The 18,853-nt window shown below is 42.6% G+C and overlaps 1 protein-coding gene across 5 annotated transcripts in view; it reads left to right on the forward strand.

The window, feature by feature from the left end:
* Window positions 1–14,235, forward strand: part of TMCC3 (transmembrane and coiled-coil domain family 3) — a 129,796-nt gene extending 115,561 nt beyond the window's left edge. For all 5 annotated transcript variants that reach the window (XM_027452137.3, XM_072036499.1, XM_005012397.6 and 2 more), the window contains exons 2-4: window positions 7,957–8,855; window positions 10,326–10,461; window positions 12,721–14,235. In XM_027452137.3, coding sequence (XP_027307938.1) covers window positions 7,957–8,855; window positions 10,326–10,461; window positions 12,721–13,023 — 1,338 coding nt within the window. In that variant the 3' untranslated portion in view covers window positions 13,024–14,235. The remainder of the gene's footprint in view (window positions 1–7,956; window positions 8,856–10,325; window positions 10,462–12,720) is intronic.
* Window positions 14,236–18,853: the final 4,618 nt, after the last annotated feature.

Raw genomic sequence — 18,853 nt, forward strand, 5'->3', positions numbered from 1 at the left:
TTAGTGGACAAGCGCTGCTTACAGCCCCTAATGCCTGAAAGTCAGAAAAATATCAGATATGTGCAAACTCTTCTTAAAGTGGGATTAAAGCCCCATCTGTAAGCTTTCCAGGAGCTCCCATAACACTGAAAATTGGCATCGAAGCTGTTCAGGCAGCCCGTGGCTGTCAGTCACGCAGCGTAGTGACACAGACTGAGTCTGGGGATGATACCTTCACGTGGAAAATGAGCTAAGGGCCCCCTGTATAAGGCAGAACAGCACATGTAACAAATGTTTTTCCGAGGTTTTACTTCATCAGTCCAGTGCGCTGAGACAGAAAGGAGGGAAAAATGAAGAAAAAGCAGGCTCCTTTCTTTAACTAAGTGGCTCGGTTCACATACAGGACAAGATGTGATTGTTTATGTGCTCAGGATGTGCTGCTGCAACATTAACGCAAACGAAGAGCTCTCCTGCGTGCTGGAGCCATTGTTCTATTGTTTAGAGCTGGAAGCTTCGCCGTGGTTAAAACAAACAAAATACCCACGGCTCGGGTCTTCTGCACACCACGCTCATTCTGTCTGGGTTTGAAGTGCCTCGTCTCTGAACGGTGGTACTGCCAAATTCCTGCTACCGTTCAGTCTTCATAGTCCCGTGACAAAATTGGTTTTATACAAGTGTTGTCATCTAAGAGCAATAAAATATCATGAATTAGACTTCCTAAAATGAATGTTGGATTGAGCTTTAGATTTTTGTGCATCTCTAAATCAGTTTAGAAAATAAATCCATAACATTGTCTGTGTTTTGGGAGAAGGAGGACTTTGTTGGTTGTTGACCACTAAGTTAGATGTGGAAGTTATTTCTCTCTGATAACAAGAAACTTTTAGTAATATTCCCTGAGAGTATCTCGTATGATTGCACACTTCCAGGAGCCAGGATTTCAGGAAGTGCCGAGGCTGTGTGACTAGCAGGTAAATCAAAAGAACTGATGGTCAGCAGAAAGACCCAGGTAGGGTGAGCAGGTGACCTGCTGGCGCTTCCTCCACACAGCACAGATGAGCTGTGATGCCAAGGAAGATGTGCTTTAAGTCCCTGGAGGTGGGAAGTCAGAAGGATGTGCTTAGCTCTGAGAAGTGGGTAGCGATACAGGTGTGCGCCTGCCTTTTTATCAAATTCTCCTTCACAGCGAAGGATTTAATAATTGGACATGTATAGGGGCTGGCTCTTCACTGAGTATTTCACAATATTCAGGGAAAATCTCATTCTTGCTGCCTGTTTTGAACACTGTTGGAAAAGGGAAGTAATTATTGAATGGGAAGGGAAGAAAATCTGTAAGAGCTCGTGGGTGGGGGGAGGCGCTTGTTAGAAACACTGAAACTGAGTTGAATAATCAGTTTACAAGAAGAGATGCAGAGTGTGTTACATGCATCACTCTTCAGGAGTCTGCCACCCCTGCTGGTTCGTGCTGGCTGTAACAAGAGGGACGTGTGTAGGGTGCAAGGCACCTCCCTCCAGCGGGAGCAGGGCTGTGGGATGGCACCCCGAGGCCGTGGGACCCCCAGGTGTTCCCTTACATTGTGACGGAAACCCGAGAGGAAAGGAACACACAAGTATCACTTATTGTAATTTAAGAAATCAGGAGAGAGCATTTTATTGACTATTTCTTTATTAACGGTGCTTACTTCATGAGTGGGACTGACCCGAAGCGAAGTAAGTAATTACGGGGTGTGGAGCCTACCTCTTGCCCTGTTAGGAAACTTTATAAGTGTCTCACATTTATAAATGTGAGTGGTGGCTCAGCACCATGTTCTTTGCCCTAGGCAGGACGGTGACTTCAGGCAGCTGCCGGGCAGTGAGTGGGGAGCGGCTCCCTGGCTTTTATAAGGGGCTGGTGGGCTCGCAGTGCCTGGGCACGGAGGTGGTTTGTGTTGGTGCTGCTTTGCTCGTGGCAGTTTTATGCTGCAGAGCAGCCTGGAACAGGACTCGTCGTGGGTCACGAAACAGGAGACTTCTCAGTGGATGCTGTTGTGTTTTGAAGGATTTGGTGTTAGTCATTAAGCAGAAAGCTGCCGCTTCCCTCCTTTGTTCCCTTCCACCTTGTTGGTTTAATCTGAAGTAGTGCTGTGTTTAGGGACTTACCTACAGGCAAGCAGTGACCTAGCTAATTTGGCTTCAGTTCATTCGTTTAAAGTTCATTCCTTTAATTAGGAATTAGAAAAATGGATATCTTGTGCTGAGCAAAACCTTTGGAAGTACGGAAGCAGCTGGCTGGGCTCCCTCTGTCTGGTGCCTTGCTCATGGGGTGGCCTTGGAGCTCCCCAGCCTCTGAATGCTGAAGTACAGGTGTATGCCAAAGGGTGTCATTGCCTCAGCATCTCTCCAGGTGGATTTAATCCTCTAAAGAGACGAGTTGTACACAGCCTGGGCAGAGCCGTGCTTCGGGTTGAGGCGTTGATGGGACCGGGGCTGTGGAGCAGGATCTGCTCTTGGACAGCCACCTGGAATCAACCCCTTGTGTTTGGGTGAGAGATCCTTACAGCTTTGGTGTTCATCTTCTTGATAGGCAGCAGGGGGACCGCTGGTGGTAAAGGAACCGTCCTTGGTGCTGTTTGACATGCTGAGCGTAGGCACTTCGCGGTATTACTATGAAGTAGCTCTTTAAAAGAAAAAAAAAAAAGAACATGAACGAAAACATTAGCAAAGGGGTTTTGCTGTGACATACTGTACAACAATAATTTTGTGGGCTGGTTTTATATGACTTAAAACCTTCTATGATCACTAACCCTGTTTTGAGCCTTCTGTGAAGGGCTCATCTGTGGATTTTAAAAGCAGCAGCGAATTCGTGAGCAGTGCTGAACCTCCCCTCCCAAGCACAGTTCAGCTTTGATAACGTGCTGCAAAAGTCAGAAACTCCTGTGTGTGCTGTCTTACCCGTTGGGACCCCTGTACTTCTTGTGTGCATACACTGACAGAAAAAAAAAGTCGTGCCTGGCCCTGATGCAGGCAGGGAGCCTGCACTGCTCTCCTCCTCAGTCACTGCTCTCTAAGGAGCTCTCTGCTGGGCTGAAGGCTGCTAACATTTGTGACCTGCTCCATAAAATCCAGCAGTCTCTAAGCCCCAGGCTTCTTTCAAGCTAGTGTTAGATATGGCAGTCCCAGTAACCATGATCAAATTGTTTTTTCCTGCTTTTCCTAGAAGCCAGGCTCTGGACACGTCTCTTGTATTTCCTTGGAAATTTCTGGGTTTTTCTCGTTACCACTTATCTCAGGGCTGCTTCCTCTCCTCCACTGCCAATCCCCAGCTCCTGATAATTGTTATTGTGATACAATACAATACAAATGTTATTGTGATAGGAGAGATGGATGGTGATTGCATTCTCTTTTCCTTTGTGCTTCTCACTAACACAGGGTAATTCTTCTCAACTCCAAACAGGAATGCTGCAGCAAGCAGGATTTAGGATAGAATTTGCAATTGGACCCCTGGCGTCTTGGGGTAATGTGGAGGTTGGGCTACAGAGCAGCCACAAAAGGGTTTTTGCTGAGCCGGTCAACCTCGTCGTTGGGGTAGAAGGTGGTAGGGCACTTGTCCTCCCTCCAGTGTCTGCTCCTTTCAGGTTTAAAAGAGGGGGAGGGGGAATGTTTTACATCAACAATATTTTGAGAACTTTTGTTGTTAGAATAACCTGGAAAAATGATGGTAAGAGCAATACTGCTGCTTCAGCCAAACACACTCAGGGAATGCCTTGGTTATAATTCTTCTGCACCCTCGCAGAGCTCTCAATCCCGTAAGGTAAAACACTACTCCTAGCAGTGTTTTGGGAATCCAGATAGTTCTTTTTCTAAACTTTGCTGAATTTAAACTGAACCTCCAATTGATGAGCCTACAATTGGTTTTACTCATTTCAGACGTAGACTCACCACGTGCTAATTGATTTTCTCAGCTCTCCTTATCCCTGCCTGTAAAAGCAATGAAGCTTTCAGCTGATGTAATCCTTTGTCAGTATTGTTCCTCTTTCCCCTGTTGCTGCTGTGACCTTGGTGTTCCAGGAAGGCACAGGGTGCACGAAGGTGACAGACCTTGCCAACCGCTGGAGACTCCAGAGAAGGAGAGGACATAAGGGAGAAGGGATCTGCTTTGGGCTTGTATCCAACTATTGCAATATATTTTTAGAGTATTTTGTACTAAGGAAGTAAACATTTAATGCTGTGCAAAGGTTACAGACGGAGCCACCCATTCCTGGAAGTATGTACAACTTGTCCTGAGTAACACCAGCAATGGAGCTGTCTTGTGTGTGTATGTGATTCAGTGATTTATTAGAGTACGCTTTGGGGCCAAAAAGCTTATTCAGAAATGTCTTTGGTTGTTTCAGGAAACTATTGGTTTACACTCAGTTTTTTCTCTTTACTGAATTTGTCCAGGCCTAGTAGATACATTTAAAGAAATATCTGCAATACGGTGCACAGATCTAGCATCTAAGCTCTTGAAGGATTGCCTTGGTTGCTTTTCTTGCCTGTGTGAGTCTATTGAAAGGTCCAAGTATCCCATGTGAAGCTGTTTTTGCAAATTTTAGCTGTCCTAGCAGTATTAGGAGTGTTCTCACTTTAAAAAATGATATGCAAAAGCTATTTTTTTTGCCATGAGTTATATTTTTAAGACTTGTTCTAAATAAATATAATTTTGAGCCACCCGTAATTTTTGTCACTCTTCAAATTAGACGTAGTAAATATAGAATGCCATCCGTCTCTCATCTGTGCTGTGTACAAAAATGAGATCCCATTAATGAGGTATCTTTCATATGAAATGCATATGACCTTGGATATGATATCATATAAATCTCATATATATATATATATATATGCTACTTGTATCCCTTTTCAATAAGCATGCAGCTCAATATTAATCCTTTTAATCAAACTGGTGAAGTGCAGAGCTAAGGCTACAGCACTGGCTTAATCCTTGGAATAGACTCCTGGTCTTAAATGTCACCATTAAACCAATATTCTCTAGAAGAAATTGTCAAATCTGGAGCTGTTCAGTTTGCATTTTTCAAGTGTCCATTTATCTCAGAGGTGAACGTGAATGTGAACTTTTATGTTACCTGCTTTTTTCCACTGCCAGAATCCTGGCTCTGCCCAGACCCTTTCCCAGCAGTGATGCCGTGATTGGGAAAGAAGAGGCAGACTGTTCTGGCTTCCTAGATTTATATAGAAAAGGGTTAGCCAGGAAGGTTTGGGGGTTAGACCTTGAATAATTGATTATGATACCACAATAAATTGGTATTGTGGTTTTGGTGTCTTGCGTTTTTCACTATCTGCTTGTGCAAGGCTTGGTGAAATGCCTTTTCTGAAGCAATTTCTGAAGCAGGTATTGCTGGCTGGGGCCAGTTTGGTATCCTGCTGCCTGTCCTTACAGGTAAATTTGTGAAAAAGGGAACAGAAGAAAAAGGAGACCTGCAGACTTCCAGGCAGTTGTAAGCTGCTGCTTTAATGAGTGCAGTAGCAACAAAAACAACCAACCCAAAACAAAAATCCTAAACAAACAAAAAGAACCCCTGTAATCCTCTATAATCCTCAGTGATACAAGGATAAGAATATACAGTCGGAACAGAGATGATGTTGCCTCTGAAATGTTTAGGTAGAGATCCAGTTTGTGGCTGTGTTTGTAACCCATCTCAATGGTTCTCGTGATCAGCCTGTGCATGATGCATGCCGTTAACAGTAGGATGCCACGTCTGGCTCCTGAGGCTGGATTTTAAGAGGGATGGAAGAATGCTGGCAAGAATTCCCAGGAGGACCACCAAAACTGTGTAAGATTGGAAAAACAAGTCTTACAGCAATGTTTAATGATGCCTTTATGTTCTTAATCAAGAAAAAAATTGAATGGTGATGACTGGGCAGGTATGTGCACGCAGGTCTTGCTTGCAAGGACATCTACAGGACTACAGACAATAGCAAACACTGGTTGGAGGTCGACCTTTGAATGCGGTGTGTCAGGCCTTCTGCAGCAATGAGTAGCCACACATTTGAACGGTATTTCACAAATGCATCTTTAAAAGATGTACTTTAATAAAGTTTCTGTCCTGTTTCTGCAACGGGATTGCTCAAGCAATTTTATTTGATCCCCCTGGTGTTAAAGCTGTGAAAACCCATCGTGGCCAGAAGTGTGTTAAGCAGTCTCTCTAGATGCGATGTTGCAGCAGCTTTAATGAAATGAACCTTCTTTGTCACGGAGACTGGCATGGGATGGTAGAGATGAAGCTATTCTGGTTAGGTCATTCTCATCTCATGGATCCTCTGTGGCTCTGACTTTCTAGGAGGAAATACTCTGTATATTTTGTATCAGATCATCTTGTCTGTCTTCTGAGAAAAGTGAATAATCTGTGCTGGTGTTGTGTCCAGGTTGCCTGATTGTTTTTGCTAGCTCTCTTTTGCTAAGAACATTATTAAGGTGTATGCATCCTACACTTAAGTGAATGCATTTTTTCCCCTGAGTTCCTTTCAGCAAAACCCACTCAATTAATTTGGTATTAAAACAGACTTAGTCACAGCAGATCGAGTTGTTAGGCACCTTCATCAAGTGTGGAAAGTCAAATATGGGCCAGTTCATTCCCTGTGCTGTCTGCACTAAAAAGTAGCAGCTGCTTCCTGCTGAAGTATACAGTAATCTTCAGGATCATTCAGCAAGGTGTGCAAAATGTGATGAATCTGGATCACTGAGTGGTTTGCGTTGGAAGGGCTGTTAAAGAGCGCCCAGTTCCAACCCCTGCCATGGCAGGGACACCTCCCACCAGCCCAGGCTGCCCAAAGCCCCGTCCAGCCTGGCCTTGAGCACCTCCAGGGATGGGGCAGCCACAGCTTCTCTGGGCAGCCTGTGCCAGGGCATCACCACCCTCTGTGGGAAGAATTCCTTCCAAATACCTAATCTAAACCTACTCTCTTTTAGTTTAAAATCATTCCCCCTTGTGCTGTCGTTATTTGACTGAGCAAAAAGTTGCTCTCCGTTTTTTTTCAGCCCCCTTTAAGTATTGAAAAGCTGCAGTGAGGTCTCCCTGGAGCCTTTTCTCCTCCAGGCCAAACAGCCCCATCTCTCTCAGCCTTTCTTTGTAGGAGAGGTGCTCCAGCCCTCTGATCATCTTCATGGCCCTCCTCTGGACTCACTCTAACAGCTCCATGTCCTTCTTGTGCTGGGGGCCCCAGACCTGGATGCAGCACTCCCATGGGGGCATCACAAGGGCAGAGCAGAGAGGGACAGTCACCTCCCTCCACCTGCTGGCCACACATCTGTTGATGCAGCCCAGGGTGCAGTTGGCCTTCTGGGCTGCAAGCATGCATGGACCTTTCATCCACCAGACCCCCCAAGTCCTTCTCTGCAGGGCTGCTCTCAATGAGTTCTTCTCCCAGTCTGTACTCATGTCTGGGATTGCCCTGGCTTAGGTGCAGCGCCTTGCACTTGGCCTTGTTGAACCTCGTTAGATTCACATGGGTCTACATCTCAAGCTAGGAGCATGTATCAAAAACAGGCTTGAACCTGGTAAAATATACTGTTCTGTACAATTACTGTCACTGAGTGAAAAATCTGTTTGCAGCTCTATCAGTATTTGACCGTTTCTAAGAAAACAATAGTGATTATTAGCTGTGAACTCTTTGAAACTCTTAATAGTAATGGAAAAATACATCGGAACACTTGCTAACTAGGCATTGATCTGATTTTGTAAATGTAAGGGACTATGATTACCTGCATAATTTTCACCATAATTAGTCTTGCTTTTTTTTTTTGAGAGAGACAGGTAGTTCCCTTATCTGTTTATCAACCCAGGGAAGTTAAGAAAAATGCTCCTTAATTTTAAAGAAAGGCTCATTGTATTTTGCTACAATAAACTCCCTTATGTTCTGTGTTTTTATAATTGTGTGCAGTGATGGAAGTTGAAAGTTGGATTTCTAAAATAAAACTCAATTTCTGTTTCTCTTTTGTCTCCTCAGGTGGAAAGACATGACATGAATACTCTCAGTTTGCCCCTTAACATTCGCCGCGGAGGCTCTGACACCAATCTCAACTTTGATGTACCAGATGGGGTCCTAGAGTTTCACAAAGTCAAACTGAGTGCAGATAGCTTGAAACAGAAGATCCTCAAGGTTACAGAACAAATCAAAGTTGAACAAACAGCTCGAGATGGAAATGTGGCTGAGTATCTGAAGCTGGTAAACAGTGCGGACAAGCAACAGGCTGGGCGCATCAAACAAGTCTTTGAGAAAAAGAACCAGAAATCCGCCCACTCCATTGCTCAGCTACAGAAGAAATTAGAGCAGTATCACAAAAAATTGAAGGATATTGAACAAAACGGATCTTCCAAAAGCACTAAGGATACTTCCAAAGATAGCTTGAAGGATATTCAACATGGAAAGCCTCGTGCCGCCGGGCATGGACCAGAGAGCAGCAAGTCGGGTGTGCCGGGTGTATCCTTGACACCACCGGTCTTTGTTTTCAGCAAGTCAAGAGAGTTTGCAAATCTGATCCGAAACAAATTTGGTAGCGCAGACAACATTGCTCATCTCAAAAACACCCTCGATGAATTTCGGCCAGAATCGAGTTCTAGAACCTATGGGGGCAGTGCCACCATTGTTGCCAAACCCAAATACGTTAGTGATGATGAGTGCTCGAGTGGGACCTCTGGCTCAGCAGACAGTAACGGGAACACTTCATTTGGGCCTGCTGCGGCAGGCTCCCTGGACAGCCAAGGAAAGCTCTCCATGATTTTGGAGGAACTAAGGGAAATCAAGGAAACGCAGTCCCAATTAGCTGATGATATCGAGAATTTAAAAACACAATTTAAAAGAGACTATGGCTTTATTTCTCAAATGTTGCAGGAGGAAAGATATAGGTATATTCTTTTAACTGTTCTCTTGAAATGATTTGTATGGGCATGTGAGCATTTGGAAAGAAAAGTGTGTGTGAGAGAGAAAGAGAGAGAAAGAAAGAGATAACTTGGAATTATTTTTTCCTTTTGCTTCTAATGGGTATCTGGTACCAAAATGTTATTCCTTCCAATAACTGAACATCTATGCATAACACTGTCACATCACTCGATAAGAAACATTAGCTCTTTGCCTTCAGACTAAGGCCTGTCAGAACACTTGGTCTTCTTATACTGTAGTGGCATATTGTGAATACTGCGTATAGGTGGTGCCAGTTGTTTTGTGGGTGATGGAAGGAGTCTGATCTGTAATGACTGGAAAATGGCAACCAGTCTGTGGTGTAACAGCTGCCTTACAGCTGATAAATATGTCCCTAGTCCCAAGTACCTTGTGCAAATACTTCTCAGACACGTTGCTATCTAGTGGATGCCATGTCACAGCGTACCCTGGTGTAGTATAATTTTCGGTTGCTGTAGCACAACTTTATCTTGCATTTCCTACTTGTAATTAGTTCTTTTATTATCCACTGTGGAAAGTGAGATGTTATGCAGGGGGTTTGCACCTGCTGTACCTACATGCCATTTGTCCTATCACTTGTTAAAGCAAGCATTGATTCTACACTAATGGGCAAAACCTCAGTATGAAACCATATTTACTGTTGTCCTTGCTTACAGATGTTGAAACACAGGAAAGGCTGGATGTCAGATGGTAACATGAGGGAGGAAAGAACAGAGCAAACATCCTATTGCTCTGAAGATTTGGTTCCCTGAAAAGGCAGAGTGGCCTTTTTTGACAGCTCACTTTCTAAGGTGTCAGGCCTCCTGCCATCATTTCTACAGCTAGACGATCTTGCTTCCATCATTTTTGTGCCAACTTCATCATTTCCCTCTTTGCCTGCTAAACCAAGTTAAAAACTGACCCCCCAAAAAAGAGGGAAAAAAAACCAGCTTTCTGATGGTTTAGTTGAACTGGTTTACCATGTAGAGATGTGCCAGAATGGCAGGACATTGCAGTTGTGAGTGAGAGGGGATCCAGGGAAATGTTCATTTCCTTTCACTACTGTGAGTTGTTAACTGTGTCAAGTTTGCTCATGAAACCATATTTTCTTGACTGAGTGAAGAGTGAGAAATAGAAAAATGTGAATTGGAGACTTTTAACCATTGGTTTATAGTTCATATGATTCACCAATGATACACAAATATTTGCTCTTTAAAACCCACTGCCAGGAAGGGACGTTCAGAATAGGATTTGAGTTTGTTGAATAAATGCTTATGGAATGTTTCCAGTATTTCTAATGGTTTCTCTACTGCTTGGTAATGCCAGTCAGATGAATCCATAGTACGCTGAGAAGTTGCCTTTTTAAGTGTGTAATTGTTTTCGTGACCTAGCATTACTGAAATAGAAAGCACTAAATTTAGACCTTTTTTCCTGAAAAGATACGAAAGATTGGAAGACCAGTTAAATGACCTCACCGATCTTCATCAACACGAGACAGCAAACTTGAAACAAGAGCTAGCCAGCATAGAGGAAAAAGTGGCGTATCAGGCTTATGAGCGATCACGAGATGTTCAGGTACTTTCTTATGCTTATCCAACTTCTAACACTTGCTATAAATCACGTACTGTAAAAATATTGTACTGTAAAACACTTGCATCTTCCCACATCTTTGTATATAAAAATGTGGGGAGACACTGAAGGCCATGTTTTCTGCTTTTTACGGTGAAACTCCAGCACCTTTAAATCAGTGACAGTCTCCATTTGTTTCAGTAGACCCAGAATTTTATCTGCTGCAATTGATGATAAAATCTAGGCAGATTTGTGGATGAAGAATGGACTGTTATAATCTCTTGCACCAGAGGAGGAAGGATTTGAGTCTATTAACAGTGTCCTAACACAATCCTCTTGCTCAGACTTTCCCCAGTGTATAGTTATATCACACGACAAGGCTTACTGTAAATTGTGTTTAAGGTTAAAAAAAAAAAAAGTGTGAGATAGACTTCAAACAGATGGTTTATAGTCACATCTGTCTTCAGGCAAAAGCCAGTAATGTCTACGAGTTTGTCCTGAACAGCATGTAGTTATGTACTTCAACATTTATGTGCAACATAAGCATCAGTATAATCCGTAATGTTTCTACCCAAAATCTGAGGAAGTGGTAAAAACATTGTTTGCGTTACCTTTGGGTTTGCATTCAGTAATGACTGGGGGATGCTCAATGACTGCCATCTTACTGGCTCAGATAGTAAATAAAAACCTTCCATCCAGTACATCCCTGTGCTCACATTTCTAAACGTAGAGAGCAGAGGCAGCAGGTCAGCAGCAGGAAGATCAGGCTCTTTCCTGGCTGGTATGAGGGTTAGAAAACCCCTGGGAATAGTGAGAAACGGATAATATTGCATCTGAGCATATCAGAGGTTCCTTTGTAGGTTTAAAGAGGTCTCAAGTTCAGGACTCCTTTCTGTGTAGGCATCCTGAGGATGTAAATAAAGAATGAGACCAGAGCTTTTCAGTAGATGGGCTGTGAAATGTTTGTTAGCTCATTAGCTGAACCCTGAGGGGACAGTCAGCACTTCAGTTTGTTTTAAAAGTCTCTCAGTTGATACAGGCTTGCTTCTGTTATCTCTCTACAGTTGGGCCTGTTTAATCTTATCTAATTTGGGGTTTGGCAAATAAGCTAAGATAAAAGAAAAGCATTCAAGTTGTGGATATTTCATGTAACAACTGACCTTTGGAGCACTCTGACCTTAGGGGTTGAGCAGATGAGTTTTAAAACACTGGCTGGTCGTGTGGTAAACCAAAAACCATAGAGAACTGGCCCAGCCAAAGAAAGATAATAACTCTTTGTGCAGTGTTTCTGTTTCTACACAGAACACTGTATTAAAGGAGTTTGCTGGGTGATCAGGAGAGAATTCAAGGAAAATGCTTCAATGGAAAACAGCGATCCATCTCCTGAAACTAGTCTTACGTGGTGTCACCCAATGGTGCCCAAGTCACAACTCGAGCAAAAAGGGGCATTTTGGCAAGTTGGTGAATTTAGCAGAATTTGGTGGTTAATTAATTCACCTTTCCATGCGAAGGTTTGAGTGTGGAATTAGTGATTCAGCCACCATTTTACGAAGACTGTTTTTAGTTCGCTCAAGCAGAAGAGGAAGGCCTACTTGCTTTGAACAAATGGTGAAGTGGAACGTATCGTGAGAGAGAGGGAATGCCATGCAGCGTCGCCACAGGTGTCTGCACTGCATGTTGTCCTTGTGGGGTGCAGGTGAATGAGCCTGCACGCTGACAGAGCAGGGCATCAGCAGGACACTGAGAGGACACGTGCTGTGGCTTTGAAAACAAAAGTACTGGAGGCCAGAGAGGTGGTGTAAACCAAATGGTACGTGTTGCACGGTAGATTTAATTAGTATCACAGCGAGTCATTACTACTGTAATGATTTCTGTGGTGTATACAAAGAAACTAACTTTGATGCTGTTTTAATGCAAGGGAAGCTGCCATGGCAACAGCTTTCCCAGTATTTTATCTCATCAGTATATGCAGGAAACATTATCTACTGTGAACATTACAGCTATGATACTTTTTTTTGAAGCATGAAAAATGGAAATAGTACATTTTGGACAGTGTTGTCAGACTTCATTATGCCTGGGCAGGCAGTGATACATAGAAGTAGATAAATACATGCATTTATTTTTAAAAGAGTTGGTGGTTCATTGAAGTTTGAGGAGTCCAAAATAAATTACACTTTCTAATCTTAATGATGGATGGTCCTGCTGCTAAGACAGGAAGTGTTGTATGGAAATACAGCTGCCCTGATTCTTGTTTTCTATCTCCAGGAAGCCTTGGAATCGTGCCAGACCCGTGTTTCGAAGCTGGAGCTCCATCAGCAAGAACAGCAGGCACAGCAATCCGAAACGGTTAATGCCAAAGTGCTCCTGGGGAAATGTATAAATGTTATCTTGGCCTTCATGACTGTCATCTTAGTGTGCGTTTCTACTATTGCAAAGTTCATTGCTCCTATGATGAAGAGCCGTTTTCATATCATCTGCACTTTTTTCGCAGTGACACTGCTGGCAATATTTTGTAAAAACTGGGATCATATCGTTTGTGCCATAGAAAGGATGATTATACCAAGATGAAGCTGCTGGTCTGGCTGTTCTGTTTTTGTTTTCTTTTCCTCCCCGTTTTCAAGTGCTGTGTATATACAAGTTTTTGTCAGTTTAAATGTGCAGACTGAGTGAAGAAGGCTACAAAGACTCTTGGACTTTAAGGGGGTGTAAATACATAAATGCATACTAGTTGGCAGTCGGTAGACTGTTCAGTCAGATTGTGTCTAATTGGGTATGTCTGTGATGAACTGCTTGCTTATGTCAGTTTTCTGCCTTAATCCCACTGTTTTTCCACTTTGCAAACCTAACAAAAGAAGGTAGGATGCTTTGGGAGGGATCTGAGGAACTGTAAGTGTAAGGTGTGCTTTTTACTGGACCGGAGTGTAAAGAGTGTGGTCAGGAGGGAGTACATCATGATGTGTATCACCTGTGTTAGGCAAATTATCTCTTGTGAGTCCAGCTAGGATGATAAGCTGAATTATATAGTCATATTTATTAGTAGTCTCAGATACTAAATTAATGAGTAACTGTATATGGGGTTTTCAGCACCAGCAAAACTTGATGCTTCTGCTAGTAACCCTTTGCAAGAAGAGTTTACTGTTCAAAAATTAGACCACTGATGACTAGTGACCACAGTTAGCAGTTGTTTTATCCTGGCACTGTTCCTTGTCACACTCAAGAAAAACGTAAATGTGGCATAAAGCTTCCAACGATGAAGAACTGAATTAAATGACAAGATCTCCAGGCCACTTCATAAGGGAGCAAAGGAGCAAGTAACTGGTGGGTGTGTTGTCATGCAGACCAAAGTGCTCGCTTGCTTCAGGCACTGCAACCTGCAAGGAGAAGGAGGTAAACAGAAAGGCAGCACTCAGGTTAACCTTTGTTAGCCCTGAATTTGTTGGGATTCTCTAACTGAATGGAAGGCAGAGAGGCGGTGGGACTCTGGGTATGGTGGAATTTTTTCTTATGTCAGATTAAAGCATGCAGAAGAAGTATGGGGGAACACGTCCTTAGGGGAGCAGGGAGTTAAACTTCTGTAAATATACAAACACTGTGCAGACTCTCTTGACAAACATTCCTGAAATAATGTATTAGCATACACTACCACTACTAGGAGACGGGTGGTTTTGTTTTCCTACTGGAACTTATTTTAAGAACTGCAGAAAAAAATCCCTGAAGTCCTCTGCTTGGCTCTCAGTCATGATGTGAAACAGTCTTTAATAAAAAGGAAAAAAAAAACAAAACCAGAATTCTCCTCCACTCTGTATTAAATGGAAAAAAAAAAAAAAAAAAACAGTCTCTCTCGTTATTTGGGGTTCAAGGTTACTTTTAAATTAACTGTCATGATGGATTTTTTTTTTCTTTGTAGTATTTGTTATGCTGGTTTTACAAGAAGGGGGAAAGGGGATTACTTGATGTGTGGGGTTTGCCTTTTTTTTTTTTTTATGAATTGCAATACTTGGTGTAGGGATTCAGAAATCCTTATACTGAGGAAGGGGAATGGGGAGGGGAGGCAAGGGAAGAACTTCTGACCTTTTACTGCTATTGAATTACCAGTGACTACAGTTACCTTCTGTGGCTTCAGGGACTGAAGAAAGGACAGAATTAACTGCGTAAATAATTATATGACTCAGCAGTTAGAAAATTAAATTAAAACACTGTAAAGGTCATTAAAGAATTACTTGTGTGCGCTGCAGCTTTGAACACAGAGATCAGGAAGGATTGTGCCTGGCCTGCAGGCACCGGAAGGGGATCAGCTCAGGCACACCCTTGTTGTCCTGACCCTGCACTGCCCCAGCCTCGGAGGAAGGTGGAGGTGAAGGCAAAAGTCCTGCCGCAAGTGGTGTCACGGCATAAAGCCCAAACTCACCAGTAGCCTTTTCTGTGGTTGTGTCAGGAAGAATTATTGTACAGATAGGTTCTTATTCTACTTAATCTTTTTTTTTTTTTTTTCTCTCTCTCTCTCTATTTTTACCCTCTGTATTCCTACGATCCCTTGAAGATGGCTATAGCGATTGTGGTGTGCTTAACCTTCTCTGTCTTACCTCTTGCATGTGCTCCTGCTGCTGCTTGGTTCAGGAAGACCTTTCTTCCTGTGTGCTTAGCCCATTTTGGCACCATGTGCATGCCTAGCACCAGGCCTGCACCCCCACCTTCCCACTATCTGCACTTCACCTCCTTTACTAGCCAGCTGATAAACAGAGATTGCTTCCCTGGATACAACTGACAAATCTATCCTCACAGGAAAGTCTGTTCCAGAATGCTGAAGAGATGGAAAGGAAAAAAATACTTCGTTGTTGTTGTTGTTTGTCCTTCACATCACAAGGAATGATTGCCCTTGGGTTCTTTATATGCCCTTTAAGTAACCTGAGATCCTCTTGGTCTTTTCGACTGTTTTAATATAATTTGTTCCCACTTTCATTTTTGAAGAGGCATGTAATATCTTTTTAGTTTGTACTTCCAGTTTTTTTAGCTAATGAACGTGCTTCTATTCAAATTCAGAGTTCATTGTTTCCAAAGTCGTCTTGCTGAATTCCACCAGGTATTTCACTAATAATCCCTATGACTGTGATTTTTTTCCTCATTTCCTGAGGCCACAAGTTTTTTTTTAAAAAAAAAAAAAAAACAAACAAAAACAGTGGGAGTGATCCTCAGAAATCTGTGCCTCTGTAGTGCTCTCTTGCCACCTTTATTATAGTCTTTGTTCTACTTTGTTTGCACAGCCCCCTTCTGGTTTGGCCACTCAAGAACACGCAGTTTGTCTAGCATTTTGTTACATGGGTTCAGAAGGGTACATGGGCAAGAAAGGTATGGTAATGTTACTTAAGGAAAAACTCCTTTGCCTGTTGCATGATAAAGGGAGAATCCTCACCGTACGTAGTTAAACATGTAATGTCAGGTAGTTGTCAGTTGTATATCACAGGGAAGTTGGTGTGGTACAGCCTGGGAGTGTGAAGGCGTCTGCTCCAAGGTTATCCTGTTACAGTGCCGAGAGATGTCCTCAGTGCGAAATGAAGGTAGAACATAAAATCAATGGGCCTCTGAAAGATTGCTCTCTGCCCTGATAAAATCTGACTGGGTCCAAATTGGAAGCAGAAAGGCCTTGTGTTGGCTTTTATCTGGCAGAGGACACAGAAAAAGCTGTAAACTCTGAATAATGTTATTTATGCAAATTAAACTTTAACTGGTAAATGGGCACAGCACTTCTCTAGGTTATTTTCTGTGCTGTATTTAACTCTCTGGGTGTTGTGACATGCATCGAGAAATTAAGGAAGATGTGAAGGGCAACAGGCAGCCTTTGGGTGAAACTGCTGTAGTTGTGCACACAGCAGTGCTGAGAGCTCTGCTAAGCTCCTTCCCACCTGAAGGGGAGGGAGATCTCCGCTCCTGGCTTCACTCATTTCTTACCTTACACTGGTGTGTTGCAGCCTTCCCTGTGTCGTGTTGGCTCACGGGGCTGGCAGAAAACTGAACCAGCAGAAGAGCAGGTAGTTCTCCACCATACCAGAGACTTGAAGGGGCTGAGGGAAAGGTCTCAGGTGCGCCAGCACCGGCAGAGGAAGTGGAAACAAGAAGATGAGCTGCTTTCCTTTTTTGCTTCAGTGAATCTGAACCCCTGAAACTGTGCTCTAGGCAGCTTCCCTAGCGGAATGATGGCACAGCTGCAGCACCAAAGGCTCTTCCTACCTCTTGCCTACGTGGAACAGACACAAACAGCAGCAGGACTGGGTAGCACAGGCTCACTGGCTGTGTCTGTACCCAGCATCAAGAGCAGGCTGACAGCCAGGCCGATGACTTCAGTATCAGCATCACTTCCACTGCTTGGGCTGCGGACAGAACTCTGCTTGCTGAGAACATATGTCCAGGCCATGCTGAACAGTAGCAAAACCTCTATTAATGAGAACTTCAACTTCTCAAGCAATTAACCATGTCTGGTTGGGACAGTGTTTGCTTTATGGTCTCCTACAACACATCAGGTGTAGTTCTTAGTATGCCTGTTGCACTTAACTCATTGTGAGCCTGTAAAACACTCCCACCCAACCAAATGATGAACAGCGTCTTCTCTGTTTGATACTGCCTGGTAATGAATTATTTCTCTTCTCTTTGTTCTCTAACTAAAAAGTCCTTCAGTTAATATTAATACCTGCCCCATTGGCGTTTGGCAGCTTTTTTTGCTCAGAAGCATCTGGAGACTTAATTTCTCATGAAGGTTGGCACAATTTTCCTCTCTCCTATTTAGGCATAAAAATCTAAACAGGGGTTCCTCTGAAAGCTGTGTAATGGCTCCCTCCACTAGCTTTAACTCTAATTCGATGTACAACAATGAGGGAATTAGTCATTGTCAACACTGAATGAGACCCAGTTTAAATCCCTTCTCACTTCTGGTTTGCCTTATGTGCATTTGTACAGCTTCCCATTTTACTGCAGTCCTAGGGTGTCTCCTTGTTCTGAGTTCTTAAAAGAGCCCCGTCAAATCTGACTTTTCTGCTTTAACACCAAAATGCCTGTGTTATGCAGTGTCTCTGCGCAGGAACATCAGGTGTAGACCTGCTGTCTGTGCTCTATGAAGGATATTTAAAAGCCAATGTTTTTCTTCAAACACAATTGTGAATGCTTATCTGGGGACTAGAAAATCAATAGACGAAGACAACTTGCTCTAGCAAAGATACAAGATCCAGTGACTAGAAGTTGAAGCTAGACAAATCTAATGCAAGTACAAGCTTCAGTTTAGTAATCATAAGGGCTGTGAGCATATTATTAGCTACAGAATAAACAAGGACTTGAAAATTTTAGGCTAAAGTTGAGTGGTGTTCAAAGAGGAATCAGTCCAGGCTTATGCTTGATCCAAAATCAGTTGTATAATCACAGGCAGTGCTTTCTGGAGTTGCATTCAATGAACAAGAAACTTTTTTTGGGGTGGGGGTGTTGTAAGATTGTGGTTAATTTAATTGGCTTGGAATTTTGAAAGCCAAGCCCATTTCCATTGTGATATAGACATTTTATTTCTGGATTCAGTGGTTCAGCAGAAGGTAAACACAGATTAATGTAATTAAACACTTTAATTTGGATAACAGAATTTAATCACTTCTGCAAGTCCAGCTAGGAATAGCAATCAGACAAGTTTGCTCTCCTCTTTATTAATCAAGCAAATATCTATCAATTGTCTGTTTGTTTCCATTTACCAGCATGCCAAAACACATCCTTTAATTAATTATATTGCTCCCTTTTAGAAAGCAATAGATTTGTTTTCAAACAAAGTTCGAATGGTCTCTTTGATGCTGGGTAGAACGCAGGAAAAAGAATCAGTTTCACATTACAGCAGTGAAAGACTAGGAAAAAAATAATTTGAGTTAATGGACTTGTGTATTATCCCTGCAAAAGCAAACTGAGTTGATGTTGTATATAAAGACTGCATGAGGACTAGTCAAACTGTCTTGTATGACTAATTTGCTGTATGTTTAGCATATGAAATTACACTGTTGTTGGAAAGTTTTGCACAGTCATCTTTCCTTTTTTTTCCCCCAGAGAATTTGGGCCTGGTGTAGTATTAAACTGTACCCCAAACTGTCTGTTTTAATTGACTAAAGTTAATAGTCTCAGTGTGTAATCTACAGTGTTTCTCATAGCATAGCCATTTTGTGCAGCACTGTGGAAAGATGCAAATACAAAAAAGTAATTTTTGTATATTTTGTTCTGTAGTCATGACTGCCTTTAAGGTGTCATTAACATTTTTTAAAATAAAAATACTTACATTTATTTGATGATGTAAGTTGTTTCTTAAACTTTTTCTTATCACTCTGTCCCACATCAGTTTCTCTTTGTCAGTAACAGAGTTGTACAACCGAGAGAAAACCCCAGC

The sequence above is a fragment of the Anas platyrhynchos genome, chromosome 1, assembly GCF_047663525.1.
Source record: "Anas platyrhynchos isolate ZD024472 breed Pekin duck chromosome 1, IASCAAS_PekinDuck_T2T, whole genome shotgun sequence".
Lineage (NCBI taxonomy): Eukaryota > Metazoa > Chordata > Aves > Anseriformes > Anatidae > Anas > Anas platyrhynchos.